Source organism: Myripristis murdjan, chromosome 1, assembly GCF_902150065.1.
Source record: "Myripristis murdjan chromosome 1, fMyrMur1.1, whole genome shotgun sequence".
Lineage (NCBI taxonomy): Eukaryota > Metazoa > Chordata > Actinopteri > Holocentriformes > Holocentridae > Myripristis > Myripristis murdjan.
Window position 1 is genome coordinate 26,434,588 of NC_043980.1, and position 25,748 is coordinate 26,460,335.

General features: G+C 43.2%; 1 protein-coding gene across 1 annotated transcript in view; it reads right to left on the reverse strand.

The window, feature by feature from the left end:
- The window catches only part of myo15ab (myosin XVAb), a 46,858-nt gene that overhangs the window by 3,793 nt on the left and 17,317 nt on the right, over positions 1 to 25,748 (reverse strand). Inside the window, exons 18-64 of the mRNA XM_030056065.1 lie at positions 25,349 to 25,462; positions 25,198 to 25,256; positions 24,745 to 24,868; positions 24,539 to 24,634; positions 23,582 to 23,713; positions 22,624 to 22,749; positions 22,247 to 22,324; positions 21,550 to 21,701; positions 21,034 to 21,079; positions 20,792 to 20,916; positions 19,960 to 20,077; positions 19,667 to 19,842; positions 18,631 to 18,732; positions 18,497 to 18,554; positions 18,238 to 18,319; positions 17,975 to 18,105; positions 16,839 to 16,934; positions 16,495 to 16,623; positions 16,128 to 16,234; positions 15,727 to 15,905; positions 14,508 to 14,580; positions 12,224 to 12,415; positions 11,992 to 12,074; positions 11,740 to 11,813; positions 10,116 to 10,233; positions 9,863 to 9,931; positions 9,692 to 9,756; positions 9,232 to 9,595; positions 8,082 to 8,153; positions 7,703 to 7,798; positions 7,436 to 7,496; positions 7,190 to 7,283; positions 6,901 to 7,012; positions 5,578 to 5,693; positions 5,203 to 5,262; positions 4,986 to 5,061; positions 4,757 to 4,872; positions 3,997 to 4,115; positions 3,479 to 3,620; positions 2,886 to 2,997; positions 2,617 to 2,691; positions 1,522 to 1,727; positions 1,304 to 1,425; positions 1,139 to 1,208; positions 644 to 716; positions 301 to 374; positions 60 to 142 (exon numbers count right to left, since the gene is read on the reverse strand). Coding sequence (XP_029911925.1) covers positions 60 to 142; positions 301 to 374; positions 644 to 716; positions 1,139 to 1,208; positions 1,304 to 1,425; positions 1,522 to 1,727; positions 2,617 to 2,691; positions 2,886 to 2,997; positions 3,479 to 3,620; positions 3,997 to 4,115; positions 4,757 to 4,872; positions 4,986 to 5,061; positions 5,203 to 5,262; positions 5,578 to 5,693; positions 6,901 to 7,012; positions 7,190 to 7,283; positions 7,436 to 7,496; positions 7,703 to 7,798; positions 8,082 to 8,153; positions 9,232 to 9,595; positions 9,692 to 9,756; positions 9,863 to 9,931; positions 10,116 to 10,233; positions 11,740 to 11,813; positions 11,992 to 12,074; positions 12,224 to 12,415; positions 14,508 to 14,580; positions 15,727 to 15,905; positions 16,128 to 16,234; positions 16,495 to 16,623; positions 16,839 to 16,934; positions 17,975 to 18,105; positions 18,238 to 18,319; positions 18,497 to 18,554; positions 18,631 to 18,732; positions 19,667 to 19,842; positions 19,960 to 20,077; positions 20,792 to 20,916; positions 21,034 to 21,079; positions 21,550 to 21,701; positions 22,247 to 22,324; positions 22,624 to 22,749; positions 23,582 to 23,713; positions 24,539 to 24,634; positions 24,745 to 24,868; positions 25,198 to 25,256; positions 25,349 to 25,462 — 5,147 coding nt within the window. The remainder of the gene's footprint in view (positions 1 to 59; positions 143 to 300; positions 375 to 643; positions 717 to 1,138; positions 1,209 to 1,303; positions 1,426 to 1,521; positions 1,728 to 2,616; positions 2,692 to 2,885; positions 2,998 to 3,478; positions 3,621 to 3,996; positions 4,116 to 4,756; positions 4,873 to 4,985; positions 5,062 to 5,202; positions 5,263 to 5,577; positions 5,694 to 6,900; positions 7,013 to 7,189; positions 7,284 to 7,435; positions 7,497 to 7,702; positions 7,799 to 8,081; positions 8,154 to 9,231; positions 9,596 to 9,691; positions 9,757 to 9,862; positions 9,932 to 10,115; positions 10,234 to 11,739; positions 11,814 to 11,991; positions 12,075 to 12,223; positions 12,416 to 14,507; positions 14,581 to 15,726; positions 15,906 to 16,127; positions 16,235 to 16,494; positions 16,624 to 16,838; positions 16,935 to 17,974; positions 18,106 to 18,237; positions 18,320 to 18,496; positions 18,555 to 18,630; positions 18,733 to 19,666; positions 19,843 to 19,959; positions 20,078 to 20,791; positions 20,917 to 21,033; positions 21,080 to 21,549; positions 21,702 to 22,246; positions 22,325 to 22,623; positions 22,750 to 23,581; positions 23,714 to 24,538; positions 24,635 to 24,744; positions 24,869 to 25,197; positions 25,257 to 25,348; positions 25,463 to 25,748) is intronic.

The window sequence follows — 25,748 nt, forward strand, 5'->3', positions numbered from 1 at the left end:
TTAAGGTGAAGAGAGTGGTGTGACGTGTGCATGTTGTAATTTTCAGCAAGCAGACTTACGTCTTGGAGCTGGTGTTAGCAGTAAGCTGTTTGATGACCTGGCAGTAAGCCTCATCCCTCATCAGGCTAAACTCTCCTACGAGCTGAGGAGACACACACACACACACACACACACACACACACACACACACACACACACACACACATTTATAAACTATTGAAGAGTAAACAGCAGCCTAACATAACAGTGTGTGTGTGTATGCGTGTGTGTGTGTAGGTGCGTGTGTGTGTGTGTGCTTACCTTGAGGAAAGTGCTGACCACTTCCTGTTCTGTAAGTCCCCTTAAGGGATGGTCACCCATGAAGCGCATCACCGCTGAATAAATTACACATAGAAAAACACACACACACACACAATTTGTCAGGTCAGCACTATGCCATGTAGCTCCAACTGATGTTAAGTGAAAGATGAAAGAGCATTTTCTTTCTGGGTTGAACTGATTTCTGATGAGAGTAAATATAAACCCGGTTTGCTTTGAAGGATATTTACACTTTGATATGAAAACAAGCTCCTTTACACCTGAGAATGCATTAATCACAGCCCAGATGTAATAAGATGCGGCACAGGAGAAGGCGAGAGCCTACCTAAGAAGAGATCAGCTGCCACTCGGTTCATGGTTGGGTCAGTAAACTCTATCAGAGACTCAGACAGAGGGGTCTGCAAACAGGAAAAAATCACATGGCAAACAGGCATCATGTAAACAATGGGCTACTTCAGAAAAAGGACATAAAATTGTGTCTGCTTTCAACCGAGGGACTATTTTTTTCAGCCCTCACGTTAACATTCATTAAGTCGCAGTCCCCCACCACATTTGTTTTTACCCTATAGGAAACCTGATGTGGAAAGATATTTTAACAAATTGACTCATAGTGATGACATCAAAACGTAATTACAAAGATCATTCATACAGTTTTTTGTACTTCACAGTTAACACTGAATTAAAGCATAGTAAAATTAAACTGTTCCTCGTTTTGCTGAGGACCTCTTGAAAGCTCAACGACCCCCCGAGGGACCCTGGACCTCGCTTTGAAAACTGCTGATCTGGGTTATTACAGTGAAACTCTGCAAAAGGACAGCACCTTGGAGAATTTGATCATCTCAGTGGGTTCCCTGGCGTCTCTGTTCTTGCTCCTGCTCTTCAGTGAGTCTCTGAGGAAGGAATCACAAGATGAAGCTGACATGCTCATCTTCGTTTTTGTGTCTCTCTGGGTATGTTTTTGTCTGTATGCACCCAGCCGTCTTACCCCTTCCCACTTGTTCCCTGTCTGAAGTATTTCCTGGCAAACTCCACCATGTCGTATTTAGTATCCTGCAGAAGAGTCTCATCCATATCGGCATCACCATCAAAACCATCAATTGAAACTTTCTGAAACGCAAAGGTGGACAGCAGAAACAATGTCACACACTGCTCAATTAGGGAGAGAGAGAGAGAGAGAGAGAGAGAGAGAGAGAGCTTGCATACCTCCAGAGTTTGATCTATCTCATGTGCAGCCATAGTTGATGCTACGGCAACAGCAACGGCAGATGACACAGCAAACTGCCCCGCTCCTCCTCGAGGCTCGGCCCTGCGGTCCAGCGGCAGGGTGAGGAAGTCAGGAGGAGCCACAGGACGCACACACTCCGTCGGGAACGCACCAGAACGGCCAGATACAGCCCCAAACTTCCACCCTGACACACAAACACACACAGGATAGAGGGAAAACATAAAGCAGCACAAAAACACACACATACACACACAAGTCTACAAAGGTATCAGAGTGTTCCCCTAGGTGCACTGTGTCCCTAAATCTTGCTCACCCTCACCTCCTCCCTCCCTGCTGTTCACTACGTGCCTGCGGCAGCAGCTCAGCAGCTGGCAGTGGATGATTTATTTAAACAAATATTATCCTTATCTGCATCCGTTCCCCTATCATTTACAAGATCCCACTTTCCTCCTGCAATCACTTCTGCACAGATAACCCCGCTCTTAACGTTAACCTAACAATTATAGATAATTCACACATGGGCACACAAACTGGATGCGCCCACACACTGTCACACACACACACACAGACACACAAATCTCTCTAGATATTATGTGTCTGTATGCTGGTCTGTCTCTAGAGATGTGGTTCATTTCAACATACACCTCTGTGTAAAATACACATTACCTGAAGCTGACTTAATCCGAATAAACAAAACATATCACATATATTTGATAATTCCTTAATTACCTCATTGACTGATGGTACTGTTATTGATAAGATTAGGTAAGATCAAGTGCCATTGAACAGATCAGTGGTTCTAAAACTGGGGGTCAGGACCCTCCAGGGGTTCACGGCACATTTCTGCGTGGTTGCAAGATGATTATAACACGGGAAAAATATATTTACCATACAAAATTGTCATCATGTTGTTGTTTTTTCAGATGTTCTCAATTTATTTATCTGTTTGTTTGTTATCAGATCATCAGTCTGCATTTGCAGCCCGTGACAGGTCCTGAGTTGGCATTGCTTTGTTTTAAAACTGTGGGGATCACTGATTTAGACAGCGGTAACCGAATTTTAGAGACACTTACCAAAATCTTGAGTGTCTCTCTTCATTTCCTCCAGGTACACAACCTTCTTCCTCACCACACAGCCATAGCTATGCCCTGTAGACAACATGCCAATACACACACACACAGACACACACACACACACACACAGACACACACAGACACACACACACAGACACACACACACAGACACACACACAGACACACACACACGATGAAATATTCAGCCAGTAAGATGGAACAGTTTGGCCTTAAATGTCATCTGCTGCTGCAGCGCAGTGGTGTCTCACCCTTTTCCAGCCCATCCATAACTTGCAGCCTGATGATGTCACCTTTGTGGAAATTGAGCAATGAGCGGTCATCGGTCACAAAGTTACGCTCTGCAATCACATAGTCTGAGTCCTGGGAAGAGGGGACGACAAACTTACAGGTAAAAACAAATCCTAACACACACGATTATGTTGTACATCCTCAATATGTTGACTCAATATGTAGAGCTTCAACGCACGCTAGGAGTTATTTTATGATGAAATGTTTTAATGTATTGTTCTGGTGTACCCTTTTTCATCTGCCTCATCTACTTCTATTTCACTTAGTGATTTCCTACACTTGCAAGAATGCAATTTGACAGTGTCCAGAGAAGGTCAGCAGGATTGCATGGACAAGACTGGCAATGACTATTAATGTGTTAAATTCCATTGCAGCTGCACTGTAAATGTTTTGAAATGACATCATATCTACACTTTGTATAGTTTACTACAGGAATAAGGAAAATATGCCAATCAAGTGGGCCAAGAGCCAGGAACCTCACCAATAGCTGCCTTTTTAACAGTGTGACATGTTTAATTTGATAATCCCGGCAAGAAATACTGTATGATTGTACCTTTTTGATCTCAGTGATGAAGGTGTCTATGAGATGTTTGACTTGCGGTGCCTTGGCTGAGAACAGGATCAGTTTCTCATTGGTCAGATTGAACTCCAGCATGTTCTCAGATGGGATGGTCACAAACAGGATATCTGCATAACTAAAAAAGCACAGCGGGGGGAATATACGCACAACTATGGAAGCACACATAAACCTAGATGTGCATGTGTTTAAACCCCGACCAGGACGAAATAGCATACAGCAGACAAATCATTTGTAGCATTTCTGAAGTGTGACAGAGAGAGAGAGAGAAATAAGCAAATGTAAGTTTATCTTATCGCAGAGAAGTGCTTGGAAGTCAATTTAGTGTTCTTATCTGGGATTGACAAATTACTCGACCCTATCTGGGTTATCCCAAGGCAGTACACCGAATCCATCTGGGAGTCTAAGCAGGATTAAAAACAACCGCTAAGACATACTTGCAAATACTACTGGAACTAAGTCTGGCAAACACAGAGAGAGAGAACTATACATACGTGTAAGGTCGCAGGACTCTGAAGTAGTCTGGAGCCGCAGCGCTGCTCTTTACCGTCTTCAACAGCTTAATGCCGCTGTGAGACACTGACAGCACCTGCACTCCTGTTCCGACACTGCCCTACACACACACACACACACACGAGCACACCATGCACACACGTTTGATACATGGAAAATTACACAAATAACGCACTTCAGTAATGGTAATAATATTAATTGCAGTGAACTACATTGGATGAGGGGTTTATATAAACCCTCAGAAACCTGAACAAAATTCCTTTTATGTCTTTCAAAATAAAATAAATAAATAAAAGTAAATTAAATTAAAGTAAATAAAAGTATTACAAAATTACAAAATCGTGACAGCCTGTGCTTACTGACGAAAAATTATTTTTGTATATATTTATTTTGTTTAACTTTTGTTTTACTTCTCTCACTTTTGTCCTCTAAGAAGTAGCAGTCGTAGTAGTAGTAGGAGTAGTAGTAATAGTAGTGGCAGCAGCAGCAGTAGTATGTATTTTTAATATTTTTAATTTTTCTTTATCTTTTTTAAGACAAGAATCTCCTCCTTCCAACAAACAAATTGCATCTCCACAGGCCCAAGAAGATGTTTTTGCATATTTTTGAAAAACAAATAAACAGATTTTTTTTCAGTCCAATGCTGGGCTCAAGGGCTTTCGGGGTTAATGTAACACCAAAATAACACTGCAGAAAGCAGCAGCGCAGGAGAGGAGGAAAGTGAGCTGTCAACACCCTCACCGAGGCAGGGAACAGACGGGAGAAGTATATTTCCCAGGTTTCCCTCGCTGCTGTGACAATAGTTTTCTTCACATGCTCCTCCACTGGGTCCATATTCTGCTCAACCCCGTGTTTAGCTGTCATTCACAAAAAATAGACACATGCACTCATAAATGTAAAAATACTGAGTTTGAAGAGCAGGATAAGATGTTGCCGTGAAGCCGAGAAAAACAACAGATAGGTGGCCTACCAAAAAGTGCTTTCATTTTCTGCCTTTCATCCCGAGTGATGCGAACACATTCCTCCGACAGAGTATCATTCACTATCTGAAGAGGAGAAGAGAAGAGAGATTTTTCTGTTGTTCATCATTGTTTATTGTTTATGATCTGTTTATCTGTTGTTCTGGTGTTTTTTCGTGTCCTATCCACTTATATTTGTATTTGTTCATATGTTTCTTAAGAATGTACCTGCTTGAAAATGAGGTCAAGCACCAGAGGATGGTTGAAGCTGTCTTTCGGATAGAAAACCTGTTAGAGAAAATCATTCATTACACCCGCTACAGTCACATCCTAGGTGAACCAGAGGCCTTATGTGTATGTGTGTGTGTATGTGTATGTGTATACAAGGATACAAGGAAGTTTATTGGTCATTATACAACAGGTTGTATAATGAAATTAAAACGTGGTTCCCTCTTGACTGATTAATTGATTGTATAAAAAATAAAATTATTAAACATGGAGGAGTGCAGATGGTGCATTTAGTAGTCTCACAGCCTGAGGGAAGAAGCTGCTCTGTAGTCTGGTGGTACGGCAGCGAATGTGTGTGTGTGTGTGTGTGTGTACCTCCTTCCTCAGGTACAGCCTCCAGGGAACATTGGTGTAGGTATAGTGCTCTTCATTGCTGCTCTGATGAAGCTGCGTCTGGATGGTCTCTGTCTCTACTGGGAGCTCGCGGGAAACTACATCAGATACAGATAAAAACATTACATTATGTATAAATCAGTCTCTAGGACACTCTGGCTGAAAGTAAGGATATTAGGCTATTGGGATCGAACCTGGAACCTGGCTACAGGACAGGACAATCTTTTAAGGAATGGCAAAATATAATATGTAATTTTTCATTAAAATGTTTTCATTGTCATCATTGGGTGACAGCACTGTGATGCTCATGTTTTTTTTTAATTTCTCTGATGTGTTTAACACCATACAGCCCTTACTGCTGGGAGACGAGCTATGGACTGTGCAGGTGGATGACCCCTTGGTGAACTGGATTGTGGACTACTCAACTGGCAGACAACAGTATGAGAGTTCTACGGGGCTGAATGTCAAATGTGGCGGTCTGCAGTACAGGGGCCCCCAAGGGACTGTCCCGCCTCCTTTCTTCTTCACCCTTTACACATCAGACTTCAGACACAACACACAGTCATGCCGCATATAGAAGTATTCAGGTGACACTGCGATTGTTGGATAGAACAGTGGCTGCTGACTTGGTTGACTGGTGTGAATGGAGCCACCTTTAGCTGAATGTGGGGAAAACAGTGACGTAGTCAAAGGACCAGTCAGAGGGGTCATAGCCCGGCTCGACAAGCAACGACAAAGGAGGGGAGGCCGACAACAAATGCAAGAGAAACAACTAAATTTATTAATGACTATAATAAAGAAAAGAAAACCATGTGGGATGTGGAAAAGTCAGTGTAGTCAGTCGTGTCAGTGATGCATGTGTGACAGTGTGTCTGTTGCAAGACATTGTACGGAATAAACCAAACATGATGCCAAACCAAACCCCAAACGCTCAGATGGAGAGGGTTCCCACAATAAACCGGGGGTATAGCCTGTTTTCAAGCCTGGCACTGATGACCTCTTGCCCCCCCAACCAGGTGTCTGAAGGACAGGTAGGCAGCAGACAGGCTGGCAGGGTGGGGCAGGGGTCATCACAGTGGTAGGGAGCTCCCTCTTCTTTGCAGGGGGGTCGTGTCTAAATGGCAACCCTAGATTTGTGAAACTCTCAAATGTGCGCACTTGATTCAGAACAGCAGCGCTTTACTCTGCCCTAACCCGAACCTTAACCTTAGATTTGCGAGAGTTTCGCAAATAAGATAACAGATTTCGGGGATAAGATAACAAGTTTGTATGTTTTTTAATTTATGTATGAGTGTATCTGAGTACCTGGTGGAGGTATGGGGAGAGGTCGTTCAGGTGCTTTTTTCTTGGTAGTCTTTGTGGGTTTAAACCCTGCGTCTTTTATTGCAGATGCAGAGGGGGAAACAGGACGTTTGGGCTGTAGAGACACAGAAATATTTGCTTACAATGCATGACTGCAGCCGCTACTCAGAGGTTATTACTGTTTGTAGACCTTGGACGTCTACTGTACATCACACATGTTCATGTGACTGTGTATTCTGGCATTCATGTACAGGTATTGCAACATCTGTTTTTTGTGTGCACGTGTGTGGACCTGTGGAGCGGGAGGGTTGTCCATCTGCGGTTTGAGGATCTGTAAAGCTTCATCACGAGGGGTCTGCTTCTTCTTAAACTTCCCGTCTGGTCTCCTGTGAGGATTCATACAATTTAAACAGCAGGATTTTTCCATTACAACTATAAAGTGTGTGCTTCCTTAGTAGCCTACTGCAGCCTACTGTGCCAGTGTACGGTGTGTATGTATGTGTGTGTGTGTGTGTGTGTGTGTGTTTGTGGACCTCACCTCTTGCCAGGTGGCAGTGGGTCCGGGGGTGGAGGTGGAGAGTCGTACTGCCTGATGATTTCTTTAAAATAATATCAACAATGTAAGAATTGATCACACTACAAGAGACAAATCTTCTTCCACTATTTAGAATGCAAACTCTACCACTACCTGCAGAAATCAAGAAAAGCAAGAATATACCAAATGAATTGGTCTTTAATATGTCGCAAAATGCATGGTTTTACAGTTGGGTCTTGTTTTCATTTTTCAGCTTTTAAAATGAACAACCTTTAATGTCTTGGCTGGGAACCATGTGCTCTGGAGTCCGAGCCGATGACTTCACCACCTCTCCAGCAGGGGGTGGGGGACTCGTCACCACGGGAGCTAAAACAGACACACACCACACACACCCACCCACACACACACACACACACACACACCAAAACACAGAGCTGATAAATAAAAAGCCAAATTCAATTTTTTTTTCTATCTCTCTCTCTCTCTCTCCCTCTCTATCAGCCACAATGACAATCAGTACACTGGAGACAGACAGACAGATACACACACACACACACACACACACACACACACACACCTCTCTCTCTCTCTCTCTCTCTCTCTCTCTCTCTCAATCACTCCATCTCTGTCTCTCTCTGTGCTCTCTTACCAAACTTCCTGGCTGGTTGGTCCTTGTTTATGGGGACGCCTGGAGCCTTCCTCCGAGGAATGCTGCCTTTACCTGACTGAGCCTGGGGACACCACACAGCCACACAGACAGGACTTAAGAGTATACACCTAGGATTTTTTTTTCTGTTCTGTTTTGTCTCTTCTGACAGAGACAAAAAAAAAGATGAATAAAACAAGACAATAGCACATTGTGTTGTATGAATTCTGTACATTTTTTGTCAGAGGCAGTAGCAAATTAAAGAGCCATGATAAAGTGAGATTTCCGCTTTCTGTTTTGGTGACATCCACTGCTGATAAACAGTCACTGCTGATGTGTTTTGGACGGCACTTCGCGGTAATCACTTCATAACAGCACTACTGCAACTCTCCTGCACAGTAGTGTATATCGCTGGCATGACAGCAGCTGCCAAACCTGCCAAACAAACAAGCCCGGTGAAGCGACAATACTCCGTATCTGACAGAGAGACGCATGTCATTCCCTCTTCCAAAAAGTGACCATGTCTACAGCGACAGTAGTACTTACACTAAAAATAGGTCCCACAAAATAATAAGATTACTGTTATATTTTCACTGCAAATACTCAAACGTTATACTGACAAAGACAGTGCTGCTTGGTCCAATATAGCAATTAAGTTTCACAATGTAGTTAATAAACCTATCAGCAATGTATAGCATAAGCTGTAATGCCAAATAAAAAAGAGCAACAGTCTAGGAACCACATCTGCATCTCTCCTCAGTACCTTGACTTTGTTTTTGGCTCGGAAACACTCACTTTACCTCCCCTAAGTGACTCCTGCCCAGTGCCTCTTCTGTTTACTCCATACAAAATGCTGTTGCTGCTTCCATGAATAAGTAAAATACATCTCTTCCTGTGCACATCGCATCTTCCCCCACAAAACTGCTACCCTCTCCGCTGTGTTAAAAACAGCAAACATTAAAGCTTTCATGAACTTGGGAGCCTATAGGTCGAACCGCTATTCTTTGATATCAGTCGGCGGTACAGCATAGCAAATCATTTATTCATATGAAAATGTCTTGGATTGTCACTTTAAATCTCTCACAGTAACTGACCTGGGGAGTTGGGTTTGCTTTGGGCTGTTCTGCTGTGGTTTTATTGGCTTTGGTGGAACTGGGCTGAACCTGAGGGTTGGGGTGTGGGCGAGAGGCCTGAGGCTGTGGCTGGGACTGGGGCTGGGCTGCAGGATGAGTCTGAGGCTGCTGGGGTGGCTGTGCCTGTGGGGTGGTGGGGGGGTAGGGGCTAGGCGGTATGTCTGCTGAAGCATAGGGGCTAGGAGGTATGTTAGCATAGGGACTCGGTGGAATATTAGCGTAAGGACTGAGCGGCATGGCGGCGTAGGGGCTAGCGGGGGCGTATGGGCTGGGGGGAGGGTGGGGGAGCAGCGGGCTCATAGGAGGGCTGGTGATCGGGGAGGTGGGGGGGCTCGTCACTGGGCTGCTGACTATGGCCATGGCTTGCATGGTCATCTGCTGCGCCTGAGGAAAACAAACCAGGCATTCAGTCAAAAAAAAAAAAAAAAAAGATTATGCAAATAAACAGACGTACACATCCACACATCATGCAGGGCTTACCATGATGATGGCCTGCTGGTTTATTATAGCCTGTTGCTGCTGGGCCATCACTGTCTCCTGGGCATCTGGGGGAAGAGAGGGAGGGCAGAGACGGAAACAGATGACAAGAGTGACCGAAACATGGAAAATGATATAATTATCCTCATGTTTGTGTTCACACGCAACACGCACTTGGTGTGACAGGTGCCACTGCAGCAACAGGAGGTGACATCACTCCTCCCACAGGCAGGACTCGCACAGCTGTCGGCATATGCACACACACACACACACACACACACACACACATACATATAAACTGTAAAACACTGTGTATGTATTTCGCTGCACTGACTACATGATTTATGGAGACGAAGAAGTATTCCTGGAATGTGAATGCTCCAGGTGTGTGAGTGTGTGTGGGGTCACAGGTGTGTGTGTAACTGACCTCCAGGTGGAGGTGGTGGGGAGGAGGGGCTCTGCTCCGACTGCCCACCCCTCCATCCCCCTCCAACCCCCCCGCCCCCTCGAATCCTGCTGGACAGCGCTGCGGCATTATCGGCTTCCTGCGAGAGAGACAAGTGGAGAGACAAAGCTAACTGTTGTAATCATGTCACAGCATGAGCACGTAAACAAAGACACAGACGGTTAATCGCGGCATTTGTGCTCTGATTTGTGAGACAGTGAATGTGTTTGTGAGTGTTAAAGAGGGAGGGAGAGACATATAATAATGTGACGATGTGTGTGTAATCAACACACTGTTTCACTTATCAAATCAGAGGAATCCCCTGCCAAGTGTGCAGGTCCGTCCAATAGAAATCCGCCACTGACCCACAAATCCACAAGTGTGTGTTTGTGTGTTTGTGTGTGTGTGTGTGTGTGTGGTTGTGTGTGTGTGTGGTTGTGTGTGGTTGTGTGTGTTAGCAATGTAGGCCATGTCTCATTAAATAGTAAGCCCTTCATTTGCCAGAGTGTCAGTTCCTCGTAAGCAGATCCCTGCGTTGCCGGGGCGGGAAATCACCGTGGTGATCTAGTGGCTGTGACAGTTACGGTAACTGGGTAACGTAATAGGTTGCTGGGCGGGAGAGGTCTGTAGAACACATCTGATACATGCTAATGCCTGTCAGCCACATCCGATAGCATGGCTAACGTTCACTACATCACCGTCCTAACTGAATACTGATAGATCCTGCACTGCTCGCATCGTTGCATCACTGTCCTGATCAAACACTGACAGATCTGGCATGGCTCACTCTCATTAGTATCAATAAGGTATCACAGCGAGAACAACTTTTGCAACGAGAAGGCGCTCGCATAACTCACATTTACGCCAATATTTCGTCAACTTGCTTTTACACCCATGAATATTGTTAATTTAAGTGAAACTGTTAGTGAAACTGATTTCTTAACTCAGCAGCATCCCCTAAGTACAGGTTTCCGAATCAAGTCACTGTCTCATTTTGTTTCATAGTTACAACCAAAAAACAAAATTATTATGTAATGGCAGAAATTCCACGTTACCGCCAAAATGTAATCAATTGCTCCTTATTCCAAGGGCGATCTGTTCACCAGATTTCACCAAAATCTCTATGCAAGTTTTTGAGGTATCCTGTGTTTACAGACAACCAAAACAGGCTGTAATAACATGGGTGAAAACAACATCCTTGGCAGTGCTTATAAATAATGAAAAAGTTCTCCGTTGTGCGAACTGAATAGTGGGAACTGATAGTATATTTGTTGCCTGTAATTATTTATCAGTCTTACATGGTTGACATAATTCAATATAACTCAATGTTATAACATCTAATACTGATAATACTATACATAAAACTAAGGAGTTCACAAATAGCTAACAGTGCTTGGCTACATGTGGAACAAACAGAAAAACATGAGGGGGTTCAGTTCAGTCCATTTGACACTCAAAACACAGACTTTATCAGACAGACAAGGTCTATTTATTTCTCATGGCACAGTAACCAGCTCGATCATGTGTTCAGGCCTTTGCACCACGAGTCAACCGCTGCCCCAAATATCTGCTGTGTGTGAGTGTGTGTCTTTGCATTGTAACGTACTCCAGTTCCGTCGGAGAGGACAGGGTCAAACAGGCTATCAAGATAGCGATCCATTCCTCGTTGAGGCTCCAAATCTGCAAGAGAAGAAGAGAAGAAGAGAAGAGAAGAGAAGAGAGGAGAAAAGAAGAAATGAGGAGAGGAGACAAAACAAGAGGAGAAAAGAAGTTAATGATCCAACTGATGCAAAAAACATTGTGTAACTGTGTGTGTATGTGTGTGTGTGTGTGTGTGTGTGTGTGCGCGCATGCATGCCTTGACTGGAGAATCCTTCGTTGCCCGGTATGATGGAAGACATGACATCTTCATTCGCGTCGAACCCACTACCCAACAAGCTTCTACAGGACAAGAAGACACACTGAAGTTACCTCTGCCTCTTCACCTCAACTTAAATTTACAATTACATCTTAATCACAAACGCTAAGAATCTCAAGGAGCGGGACTGTATTTAAAGGTTTACAAGTGTCGGTGTGTGTGTGTGTCGTACATGCTGGCGTTGGCCCGCACTCTGCTCGGCTCCTGTGCAGAGATGATGAAGTAGCTGCTGTGTTTGGGGAAGTCGGCAGGAAGCTCGAGGTCAGACATCAGGTCCAGCACATAGTCTGAGCCCTCCAGCTCCACCCACTGCGCCGGCTCCTTCAGCAGCACCGACCAGCCCAGACGACCCTCCACCACACCCCTGCACACACACACACACACACACACACACATGCTGTAACAATTACATCAGTCCAATTTTCCACTTTGTTCTTGTGACACAATCAATTTTTATTTAGTGCAGGGTTAGACCAATTTATCATTTCATATTCTGGGTCAATATCTACTGAATTCTTTTGAATATCAGATATTGGTGTGTCTATATTTTCTCTCGCAGACAGTGTCTCCCTGATGATTTTATTTTGCCTTCACAGTATTCCCTCCGTTCATCTTGTTTTTAAAATATTTCATTAAAAAGAGATGTAGTCAACGGATAATTCTGGTTTTTACATAGCAATTTTACAAGCCTGTTCGACGACCCCTGAACACAGTCAACTGTCCCCACTCACTTTAAAAATTTGACCATTTAAAAAGTTGACCACAATATCGCACCTGGACAGCAGGTGTGGGAGCTGTATGAGCCTGCTGTTCACACACTCCAGCTCAGCTTTCAGCACCAGCTGTCTGCTGAGCTCCGAGATCAGGGTCTCAGCACCTGCATCTGTATCTGGGTCCAGGAGACTGGGAGACCACAGACGGTGACGGTGGGTGGCACTATCTCAAACACCCATATACACCCTCATACTCCTGAGCCCTTTGCTATATTCTCTATATACCTATGGCTCCAACTCCGTGGTCATGTTTGCTGATGACACGGTTGTGGTGGGTCTGATCACCAAAGATGATGAACTGCCTATCCCTGAACATCAGCAAGAGTAAGGACATGGTTTTGGACTTTAGGAGGATATGGCAGAGGAGCTCCGCCCCCCCTCAAGATCAGTACCTCGGGGTCCACATCCCAGAGGACCTTACGTGGACGGCACACACCAACTTCCTTACTGGCAAGGGTAGACAACAGCTTTACTACCTCAGGGAGTTCAAGAAGTTCAGGGTCCTGCCTCAAATCCTTAAGACTTTCTGCCCCAGAGCCATCGACAGTATCCTGACTTGGAGCATCACTGCCTGGTATGGGAGCTGCCCTGCCCAGGACTGCAAATCCCTACAGTGGGTGGTGCATCTTGCAGAGCCTGAGAGCTTCACTTCCTGGACGTCTATACCGGGCAGCAAAGGACTAAGGCCCTCAGGATCTCCAGAGACTCCCGCCGCCTGTGCCAACACCCCTGTGACTATTTAGGCTACTGAGGTCAGGAAAACACCTCAGACAGAAAGACTCCAAAAGAGATTCTACCCCCCGGCAATATGACACACACACACACACACACACACACACACACACACACATATACAGTCTCTCTCTCTCTCTCTCTCTACTCATGCACACTGCTGTTTTTGGTTTACATGTTTGTCTGCACTCTGCGTTTTTGTATATAGCTTTCTTGTTTGCAACATACTGTATCTTTATATTGCTCTATATCTTTCACTGCTTTAGTGTTTATATTGGATGTATTTTTATCTTGTACATTTTTGTATCTGTATAATACTCCTAGCCTGAAAATCCTCCAGAAAAAGCATTTCACTGCATGTTGTATGAGGAGTATGGCGATGTATGGGACAAATAAAACTTGAGTATTGGCACAAATTATTGGCTGTTGGAATCTGTCTTACTGGAATCAACCTTAAAGGTCCAGTGATGCCAGTGATTACGAATGTTTGTCCCTTTTACTACAACTTACCCATGTGTTACATGGCAACAAACTATTTTGTAAATCACGTACAAAGGATTTCACAACAATCCCTCAATTTTCAAATAGGAATGTTTCATTGGTGGTTCATAAACCACAGAGATGATGATTCATTGTGTAAAGTAAACATTTCCACAGGGATTATTTTGTAGTGGACGGACCATTTCACTCATTTCACTCTCAATTTCAAATCATCAAAACACAACAGTGCTTCTGGTCTCTCAAAGTTCATTTGCATATTGTTGTGGAATTAATGGGCTCTTAAGGCTGGATAAAAGTTCTAAAATACAATTTCTTGCTTTGGGAAAAGATTAGCAAAAACATAAGTGTATCCATTTTGTAGACATTAGGCAAAACATGCAAAATCATTGGTAAGGTCCTTTAAAAAAAAAAAAAACACGTATCAGTCAAACTCTAGTTTTCATCTGACACCTGTGTTGTAAGATGTCTTTAGCCAGGTCCTCTCCTGTCGTCCAGGAGTGCAGCGGACACAGGAAGGACACACCTGAAGGATGGAGAACAACACTGTGGATGTAAAACACTCAAAGAGCACCTGACAAACACAAAGCATTCAACAGAGAACCCAGATGGACAACCGTGAAAAGCCGAGAGGTGTTTTATTTGTGGTATGCATCAAAGGCCAAGTTGTTCAGTCTATTAGATAATTCTTCAACTGTATGTCAAAAAATTGGCAAGTGACATGCTCCCTTGCTCCCTCAGCCACGCACACACACACACACACACACACACACACACACACACACGTACACACAGACACACACACAGAGACAGTGAGCCAGGGAGTATCAGGTGTTGTCTAATCCTCAGTTGGCTTGCCAAAAGACCAGAGGACAGATTAGCTGGATGAGAGGAGGAAATGAGAGGGAGACAGACAGCTCTTCTGTGCTAAGCAGTACACACACTGACTGGGCTCAGGTGAAGAAAAAACAGACAGGTGAAGTTTGTTCAGAGGAGACAATCAGAGCCAAGAAGGCAAATAAACAGGATTCCCTTATATAAAACAGTCTAATATTCTAAATCTTGCACACATTCTGCTGGTCTGGTGTTTATAACCTTGCATGAGTTTAAAATAACAAGCTGCAACGCGACTATCTTCGCAAAAGAGTCAAATAAATCTTACGACAAGGCGTGCTCGTAAGATAGGGAGATTTTATATATATATCTCCTTCAGATAAACACAATGAAAAATGAAGCACATGCAAATGCAAAATTAATTTTCTCTCAGATTCTTTCACCATCAAAGCAGTGTATATTTCTTAACCATGCAAGTTGGCTAATGACACATTTATATTTACATCAGCAGCCTCAGGGAGGAGTTGCAGGGCAGCGGAAAGTTACAAGCAAGCATGCACTCACACCAGGAAGCTTTCAAGTGCATTTACAGTCTGGTACAGCTGACAAGAAAGCAGATGGGGGAGTTCAGTGCCTTGCTCGAGGGCACTCAGACTGTAAATGTGCTGGAAAGGGAGATGATTTAACTTGTTCGCGTCACCATGGCCCACATTTTCCAAGTAATCCACAGATTCAAATCAAGGATCTTTTGGTCACAAACTTGCTGCTTTTACCAGTGTGTGACCACTTCCTCAAAGCGTGTGTGTGTGCCTGTATGTGTGTGTGTGTGTGTTCTCACCATCAAAGCAGTGTATGTGCAGGACTGTGTGAGCTCTCTTGCGGTTGGCAGTCCACTCTAGCAGACAGGGTGGGTATGTGCGGGTGTACTCCGGTCCAACACTGAGCCGCTGCAGCGCCTGAAGCAGACGGTGCTGACACACACAGTCATAGCCCTCAGGCCCATAGTCAGAAACAAACCTACAAAACAAACACAAAAATACCCATTTGTACACCCACAGCTGGAAACATATATGAAGGAGAACTCACCCAACAAAAGAAAAGACTACAGAATTATATGAGACAATTAAAAAAAAATTATTCTCGCTATGATAACCGTATTACGATATAGTTTGTTCATGTGACGGAAAACAGATTTCACTGTGTTAACTGTGTGTGTGTGCGTGTGTGTGTGTGTCTTACTTCAGCAGATACTTGGCCAGCCTTTGGGAGGGCAGGAAGGCAGAGAGACAGGCAGAGAGGAGCAGCCAACCACGCTCTGAATTCAAAATGTTGGGGTTCCTCCACACCTAATGAAGGAGATGAAATGTGATGAGAAGAGAGGAGAGGAGAGGGAAGGAAAGAGTTGACTCGAGATATTGAACAGAAGAAGCAAAAGAAGAAGACGACAAGGAGGAGGAGATAAAGAAGAAGAAGAAGAAGAAGAAGAAGAAGAAGAAAAAGAAGTAGAACAAGAAGAAGAAATTGCATTTCAGAGATGGATGCTGTCTTATACAAGTGTTCAAGGGCTCATGTTTATCCAGTTGGCAGGATCAGGCCTGGGTCTCACCTGATTGGCTACCTGAGCCAGGATCTCATCTCGCAGGCTGGGATTAGCCAGTCCTCTCTGGATGATGTAGTTCCCAAACAGATTCTCCTGAGCCCCATTCAACTCCGGATCACCCATGAATCTAAGTATCTAAAAAGAAAAGCATTGATTTACAGCACATAACATCAAGGATCTCCTCAAGGTTGGTTCCTTTAGCTGGCAAGCTTTTAACAATGTGCTGAATCCTTTGCAGTCTGTAGGTGCAGGAAATACTAGCTAAAGGAAAAAAATCCCTGTAAAATTTATGGGAATCAGTTGTTTCCTCTGTTGTATTTGCACTGTGTGTGTATCTGTGTACAGTATACCAAAGTGAAGACATCCAGAGCTCCTTTTTTGAACTCTTGATCCAGTCTGGTCAGAGAATTCTCCAGCGGAGCCGTCAGCATCCCAAACAGCGGCTCCTACAATACACACACACACACAATCATGCACACACTGACACTGTCCACTGTTAGAGGTTCAGTTCCCAATGGGACAGCCATGCCAAAAAAGTAGTTTTGCTTTAGACCAAAGCATCCAACAAAAGATATTACGCTAAGATATTATACATTCATGTGCTCGCAAGCATATAGATCATATGTTTGAGTGTGTGCATGTGTGTGTGTGGTTGTGTGTGTGTATGTTTATTGTCCATTATTCATTGGGACCCATTAGTTGTTCCATCTGCAACAATGACTCTTCTGGGGTTCACTTTAAAACATACATATAAGCTACAAATGGTTACATTTAAAGTGTATTTACAATACATCATAATAACTCTCCCTCTTCATACACACATTAAAACATTATCACAATAACACAAAACATAGTAAAATTTAAGCAAAACTCAATCTAAACCAAACATGATATATAAAATATTAAATAGATCATTATCCAATAACACATTCAATAACAAAGTTAAATATTAAATGTTTTACAGTCCTGTCCTCAAGAATATTTGCTTCTTAAATCCGCTGATGTCTCCACTAGATTCTTGAGTAATAGATTATTGATGCACTATTTCAGTGAGAAACTGCTCTGTACATAACTCTGTAGTTTCTTTTTGGTATTGGTCCTGGGTTGAGGTTCTGTAATGCAACACCTCTTTGCCTGTCCAGTTTGATATCCACAGGCATTCACAGAAAATAATATTTGGGAACACAGATAGCAGGGTTGCTTGAAAACTGTTATATTATGAAATAAAGCTAGTAGAGCCTTGCGGGATGAATTTATCTACAGTGTACTACCTGAACAGCAGCGTGCTCGTCTCGCTGCTCTACTCTGCACTAACCGAAGCTCAGTTTTGCCGCACTTGACCAAACTTCTGGCCAGTGGCTGAAATGCAACAGCACCAAGGTTTTAATAACTTGTATATCTTGGAGTAGACACTGAGAGCATGTGTGTGCATGTGTGCATATGTGTGTGTGTGTGTGTGTGTGTGTGTGTGTGTGTGTGTGCCTACCCTGAATATGGCCCGTATATAGTGTGTGATGAGGTAGTTGTTGATATCCAGGGGCAGGGTCAGCTGAGTGTCAACCTGAACCTTGGGAGCCTGGACCAACGCCAAGCAGTCAGAATGCAGCTCAGTACCACCTACACACACACACACACACACACACCCCAGGACGTAGAGTATCACAGAAATACAACAGCAAATATTGTTAACTCACTTCATATGGGTGCGTATGTGTGTGTGTGTGTGTGTGTGTTTGTGCATGCATGCACCTGAAGCGGCCTGCAGCAGTGCTGCCAGTTCTGCAGTGATAGGCAGTGTTGTCACATTTACCACTTCTCTGTTGATGCGATCCTATAAATGTCACAAAGAAACATACACACACACACAGGCACACGCACACACACACACACACACACACACACACACACACACACACACACACACAGACATATATATATATATATATTATACACCACAATAGTTTTACATTACAAAAGCTGGTTTTACCTCCTCTCCTCGCTCACTCACCTCCTCTGCCTTCCTTGCAGGCTCCAGTACTGTCTGACAGAGAGACAACAGCATTAAACTTCATTCATTTGTTCACTTTTCATTGATTTCTCCAACAAACAGAGGTTTCTTCAGATGTATCGCCCTCCTACAGCCACACAAACAAACGTACCCTCATGTAACGCTGGCGGTTGACAATGAGCAGCACAACGGAGCGAAATCTAATCAGGCAGCTCCTTCGCAAAGCAAACTTCTTTCTGTTCAGGATAAAGAATTCTCATATTAGTCATGTGACATGGGATATCCATAAAGATATACAGATAAATGACTGCAAAACATCAAGAAAGAAGTAGTTACGGGAATGAACTTGTTCTGTGTGCTTAAATAAATGTTGAATAAAATGCAAAACAACGAACAAGGGAAAAAAAATCAGCAAACCAAACAAAATGTATCAAGCAAGTTTTGTTAAAATAAGATGAGATGTGTCTGAGACCCTGATTTCCATCAGAGTTCCCCTCAAGCAGCTTCAATGTTAGATTGGGCAACAGATACATATTCTGTATCTGCTGGTTGCAACACGTCACTGAAGCTATATTCAGTGAAATGTTTGAACTCAAGATGCAATTGTTTTATGGCTGCAGCATTACATCAAATAGAAACTATCTGGATGTTTCGTGCATCATTTTATGCACATTTCACTGTAATTCAGCAGGACATGTTTTGTGTCTTTGGAAACCTTGAGATCTCCACTAGAATGTAAAATAAAGTTCTGTGGGTTTGAACAAAGCAACTGCAGTTGTAATGACAAATCTACTGATGGGACTGGCAGGACTGATGAGGTTAAAACTTTTGATCTTGATTTATTGTATTTCCATAAGCATCATTTGCAGGGTATTGGTGTGGCAAGTTTCATGTCAGTCAGAGTCACAGTGTAGGAGATATGGAGGAGCACTTTGACTAAGGGCTTCAGTAGAAGTGCCGGCCAGACAGTGTAATGTTTCAAATGCAGCTGATTGATCAGTTACAGCACCCTCACTTGGGTAATCAGTGTCTTTTTCAAATGTTGGAACAGGGTGCAAAAATTCATCATCATCAAAATTAAATCAGTGGTTTCTGAGATTTCAACTGTGATAGCCTATCACATCTGATAGATGAACACAGCTACTTCATTGCATGGGGCAGAAAAATTACCTGGCCAGGTAGCCTCTGCAGTGCGCTTCAAACCTGATCACTCGCATCCGGACCTTGAAGAAGTTCCTCCGGAAAATGAACATGCGTGTGCATCTCTGCAGTGCGATGGCTGCGATGTTCAACACGCGGTCACGCTTACTCTCCAACAGCTGATACAACTCCTCATTCAGGAAAATCTAGCACACAAACACATACAGATATCCATTAAGTAGCATATACGAGAATTACACCTTGTGTATTTTTGGGTGTTTGGGGGTGTACGCATGCTTGTATTTGTTTGTGTGCTTGCTCACCTTGGTGACTCCCAGCTGATATGTGCCGTTCTTTACTGGACAGAGGCTGTGTAGCATACTGACACAGTTCTCCCCGTCTGCCGGTGGGAGATGCTTCAGGCACAGCAGAGCTTTATACCTACACACACACACACACACACACACGTATATCCGTATACATCAATCTAAAAAACAAACGAGCCATTTTAGGAGATCCTCCTACACCTTCAGTGGTGTGCAGATCACTGCGATAAGCAGAGGGATTTATTTTTGAGTTTGAGTTTCAGTGTGAGTATCTAATTGAGTGTGGATTTTGGAGTCCTGTGGCTAAACCAGCACAGGGAGCCACTGTTTGAAAAGTCCTCTGGGCAAAGCAAGCTGATGATCAATGCATTTTTGACAACTGGGAGCCTTGACAACTTGCAAATAAGAGCTGTATGCACAGCAAAAAAGCAAATCTGTTTGTATGAGAGACAGTGGTAGATGCTTAGTTAGTCATCAGTTTAGCTTACACTGGATTCTTACATTTCCACAGAAATTATGTTTAAGCTTCTCCCTTAATTTCCCTTAATGTGAAAATCATCTGACTCTGAGTCTCAATCTGAGCAGCACGTGCAAAATCTTACTTCAAAAGTTACCTCAACTCAAATTGCAAAAGTTAGTGCTTGCCAGTGTTTGTGGGAGTTCATGAAACACTTTTTGCAATGGAGGATTCTTCATGTGAGCTCAAGAACAAGCAATACTTGAATACTGAAAAAAGACTTCGTTTTTTGCCTAAGTGACCCAAGATTTAAAGATGCAGCACCCCTATCAGGAGATAAATCTTCTAAGCTTCTTCCTCCAAATGACCAACCTCAACAGAAAGCTGTGAAAGTGCATTCTTATCGGATAACCCTCCTTCCTGATGCGGATGGTCTCCATGATACCAGAATATCGCAGCTGAGTACTGACCAGCTCCATATCGAACACTCCTGGCTCCTGCACACACACACACACACACACACACACACACACACACACAAGTTGTATATTATATTTTAATATAACTATGAATAACCAGTAAAATTCTGCATAAATTAAAATGTCTAACTATACCTTATGATGGTTTGGCTTGATGCATCGCACAAAATAAGGGCTACACCTGTCACAGACGAACCATAATGGATGAATGAATGAATGAATTAATGAACAAATGAATGAATGAATGAATGAATGAATGAATGAATGATTTGCTAAGGGGTAAGTAAATTTGTCCTGCACAAGAAGACTTTCATTATGAAAGGCTTTAGAATCCCTCTAGAAGACTGAAGACATTCAGGGGACTCTCCCTCTCATCCATCAGAGACACAATTATGCTCAAATGAAGCGTTTGACATTAATCTTCCCAACAACAACAACAACCAATATGTGTTTATTGGAGGATGTCAGGATCGCTCCTAAAATCACTTCAAGCTGTCTGCAATGGCACATCAGGCAAAATACACACAGCAGACTCAGGGACTCAGGGCCAAATGGGTCTCACAGACTTGCAGTGACCTATCGCTGTTTCTGGAGCTGCAAAAGAGGTTTCTAGAAGGTCCTAAAAGTTCATAAGGTGGTGCTGAAATAAACCTCTCCATCTTCTCCAGCAGCTCTTGCAGGCTGCTCTGGAACTTTGCGCTGACGGTGTTGGCCTGGTAGCGACGAGCCATGCTGCTGTGCCGCAGGTTTGACCTCTGCTGAGACACACTCTCTGAGTGCTTCAAAAAGAGGTTGGATACGATCTGGAAATGCACACACACACACACACACACACACACACACACACACACACATACACACCACACACACAAAGCCCTCTATTATCCTATTAGATACAGTATGGTGCTTAGTAGATATTTAAATATGTTTATCTGGGATTCATACTTTGGCATCTGAATCAGTATCTTGCATCGAACTATGATAATTTGTGTCTTGCTGTTGGTAGGATCATGATTTCCAAGCAGTAATAAGTATAAATCTAAATCATTCTACTAACTGGTTACTAATGAAAATGAAACATGGATTGTTTGCTAATGCAAAATGAAATTTGAACATCAAATTACTTTATTTTATTTTACAAAAATGGTTTTGAAAGAAAAGTTAAATGCACATGTAAACACATTAAGATGATGATGCATACAATATGTGCAATAAAGAATACTTTAACACTGGAAGTAATTAACAATTTAGTTGTACTGCCTATTTTCCTTTGTAAAAAAAAAAAAAAAATGGGTAATACATGTTCAAACTGGCTGCTGTGAGAAGAGAGAGTATTTGCAAATCTCACTTTATTCTTGCTCTGGATGAAGAGGTCCAGGACGTCCTGGCGGACCACGTCAAAGTTCTTATCCAAGAATTTGTGCACCTGTAAAACAAATCATGTAAATGTCAGAGGAATAAACAGTGGAGTGAGAAAGGAAAAAGACATTACCAAACCACCAAATATAAGCTAGGATCTAGTCTCACTTGTCTCACGCATAATTAATCTGTGTGATGTAGCTTTGTGTCTGAGTGAGGTCAAATGGAAAACCTTTTTGCTATCTGGCCTTAAATCTACTCCTCTTCTCTTACCTGACTTGTAACTGGTCTATGTTTGCCTCTCACACGCTCTCTCGCGCTCTCTCTTTCTGTGTGTGTGTGTGTGTGTGTGTGTGCGTGTGGTACCTGGTAGGTCACCTTCCCAGCATAATGTTTGAGGGTGAATTCTGGGAGTGGCATCTTTGGCCTAACATACAGTGGGTTGTTACCATGGTGATAGTGGCACTTCTGCAGGAACGTGTGGTCTGTTGCCTAGCAATGACAGGGAGAGGTAATGGTTCAAAGGCCACAGCAACCAAAACATCAAAAACACATACACATGCCCATGCACACAAAAGTTATCTCCATTATACACATACACATTATACACATGTGCATCAAGTAAATTTTTAATACTCAATCAATTTCCCATAAGGTCTGTCCTGGGAATCCTGATGGCGGCTGCAGCAGGTTGTAATATACGCATGTGGTGTAGTTGTATATCAACAGAGAGACATAAAGTAAGCCTCAGTCTCCAGGGCTATGAGATATACATCGTGGCATTATGGGAAACGATGTAAATCATTTAAGTGCCCTCTCTCTCTCACCTATCTGTCACCTTTGACCCAAATTCCATGTGTGGATTATTAAAGTTTCATCTCATCTAATCTAATTCAAATTTAAGATGCAAAGTAGACGTACACACCCCAGGAGACCGGCTCGTTGTGTCTCTGTGTGTGTTCACATGTGCTTACTCAAGTAAATTCAAACTGACAGATTCAGCTGAATGCATCTACAGTTCAGTTCAGCTGCAACCATCTACCCAGCACTGAGGGAAAAGACATGCTGAGTAAACAGAGGTTTTGATTGACAGTTTGCTGCAACCACTTTAGACAATAATTATTAAGTTATGTGTGATCAATTATTAACAAAACCTCTTTCACCAAACCAGTAGTTTTCAATCCAATTTATGAATTTATCAAATAATTCTGTTTAGAGTTCATTAACATTTCTATTAACAAAACTAAAGCTGTTTAATTTTTGTGACGCAGATAATTTTTGTGACTAAGATAAAGAGTAGTAATGCAGGGGTGGATGTAGCTACCTGAGGGAAACCGCTCTGGTCATCCAGTATGCGCAGTATGCCGTGCGGTTTAGCAGCGATGAGGTCGAGACAAGCCTGGTTGTGGGTGAACGGCTGCTGCTGCCACTCAATCTGCTCCCGCATGTACTCTTCCTGCACACACGACGCAAAACAACTGTCAAACTCACAGCAGTCCCATAAAACAAGGGCTGTTTCTCTTGGCTCATGACCTCAGTCATTTTCAAAACTGCCAAACAGCACATCCTACAAAATTGGTTGGATTGGTTATGCCAGCTGTCTTCAATTAGTTGTTAGTCCCTGTTACTGTACCAGGTAAACATATATCTGTGACCAAAGCACACTATATACTACTCTATACACTACTAAGCAGTATATACAGTACACTAATTTCCATAGTATACTGTTCTGGCAATTAGTATGATAGAAATTCAATATGGTAAATATTGCACCATCAGCATGTCTACTGATGGTGATGTCATTGAGACCTACGTCTCGACATCTTCTGCCAGCTAATGAAAAACATGTATCTCAACAGATATTGTTTTTTGGGGGGGCGTGAGGGGGTCATGGACTTCTCGTGTTACTGTTGCCACCAGAGACATTCCCACACTGCATTGTGGGAAAACAGCGTGCAGTACCAGCATATTCTAAATGATTAGCAAATTGTGTATGTACATTTAGTATGAGTACTGCATTATTTTACAGTATTGACACACTATATACTCAAAACTTGGTTAGAAAACTTGGAAGGTGCGTTTGAAATCACTGGAAGGGGGTGCCGTCACAGCTGTTGTACAGGTGAGACACATTTTGAGTCACTGGTGGAGATAATCACGCATCGCTGAACAGTTAAAGGAAGAGTTTTGAAATGGACTGAGGTCATGAAATGAACGGACAGGGGGCGTTAAGATTTGGGACATATAGTGGATGGCAATAGTAATTCACAGCCGCCCTGACCTGCTCCTCCTGGAAGATGACCCTGTTAAAGTAGAACTGCAAGGTTTCGTTGGCATAGTTGATGCACAGCTGCTCAAAACTGTTCACCTGTAGCTCCTGGAGGGCAAGAAGGTGAAAAAGTGAAAGAGGAGAGAGAGAATGATTAACAGACATCAGTCACAAGCCACACCGTAAGATAAATGAGTGTGACCGTTCTTCAGTGTGACCTCAAAGCCATAGATGTCCAATATGGAGATGTAGAGGGCTTCGTTGCGAGGGTAGACCCGTCCATTGATGCGCTCTGTCAGCCAACTAAACAGCAGCGAATACAGGATCTTGGCAACAGCGTCTCTATGGAAACACACAATGAGGTTTCTATGGAAACAGAAAACGGGGTTCCTATGGAAACAGGGGACATCTGAAAAAAATCTCTCCCCCGGCCTTTGTGTCCTTTGTCCTCACATGCCTTTGCCAGAGATTGGAGGAGACTATCAAAGACTCCTCAGTCACTCTCGACAGTCTCCCAATTTGATTTTTAAAAAAAGAGGTAAAAGGGATGTCAGAAAGAAAGTGCCTTAATTGCTGGTTTTCATATTTTTCATCCCAGAAAGAATTAAACACAATATTGAACCTTTTTTTTTCACTTCCTCACTCATCCACGCGCTCACTCATTCACTCACCTGGCATCCACAGCACTCTCCACTGTAAGCGGAGTATAGATCTTCTCCCTCACTGTATCCTGGAGGTCAAACACATTTTTGTCTTATAATGCCTCCTTATGAGTTTATGTGTATGGTGTGTGTGCGTGTGTGTGTGTGTGTGTGTACTCACTGTCAGTTTGAAGGTGACAGCCTTCTGTAGGCCATCAGGTGAGACCTGCAGTAGTTCAGCGACCACCCTGATCTCCTGTGCACTCACCACAGACGCCACCTCCTGACCTTCAGCCTGCAGGGACACACACATACACGCACGCACGCACGCACATACACACGCATGCACAAATACACAGAGGCATAAACCCACACACAGACATACACAATCATTATTACCATCATCCATCAACATCATCATTATCATTCAGCCATGAAATCTAATGTGTTTATGTATTTGTGTGAGGCAAAGGGACAGAGAGAGAGAGAGAGAGAGAGAGAGAGAGAGAGAGAGAGAAAGAGAGAGAGAGAGAGAGAGAGAGAAAGAGAGAGAGAGAAAGAGAGCAACAGAGACAGAGGGA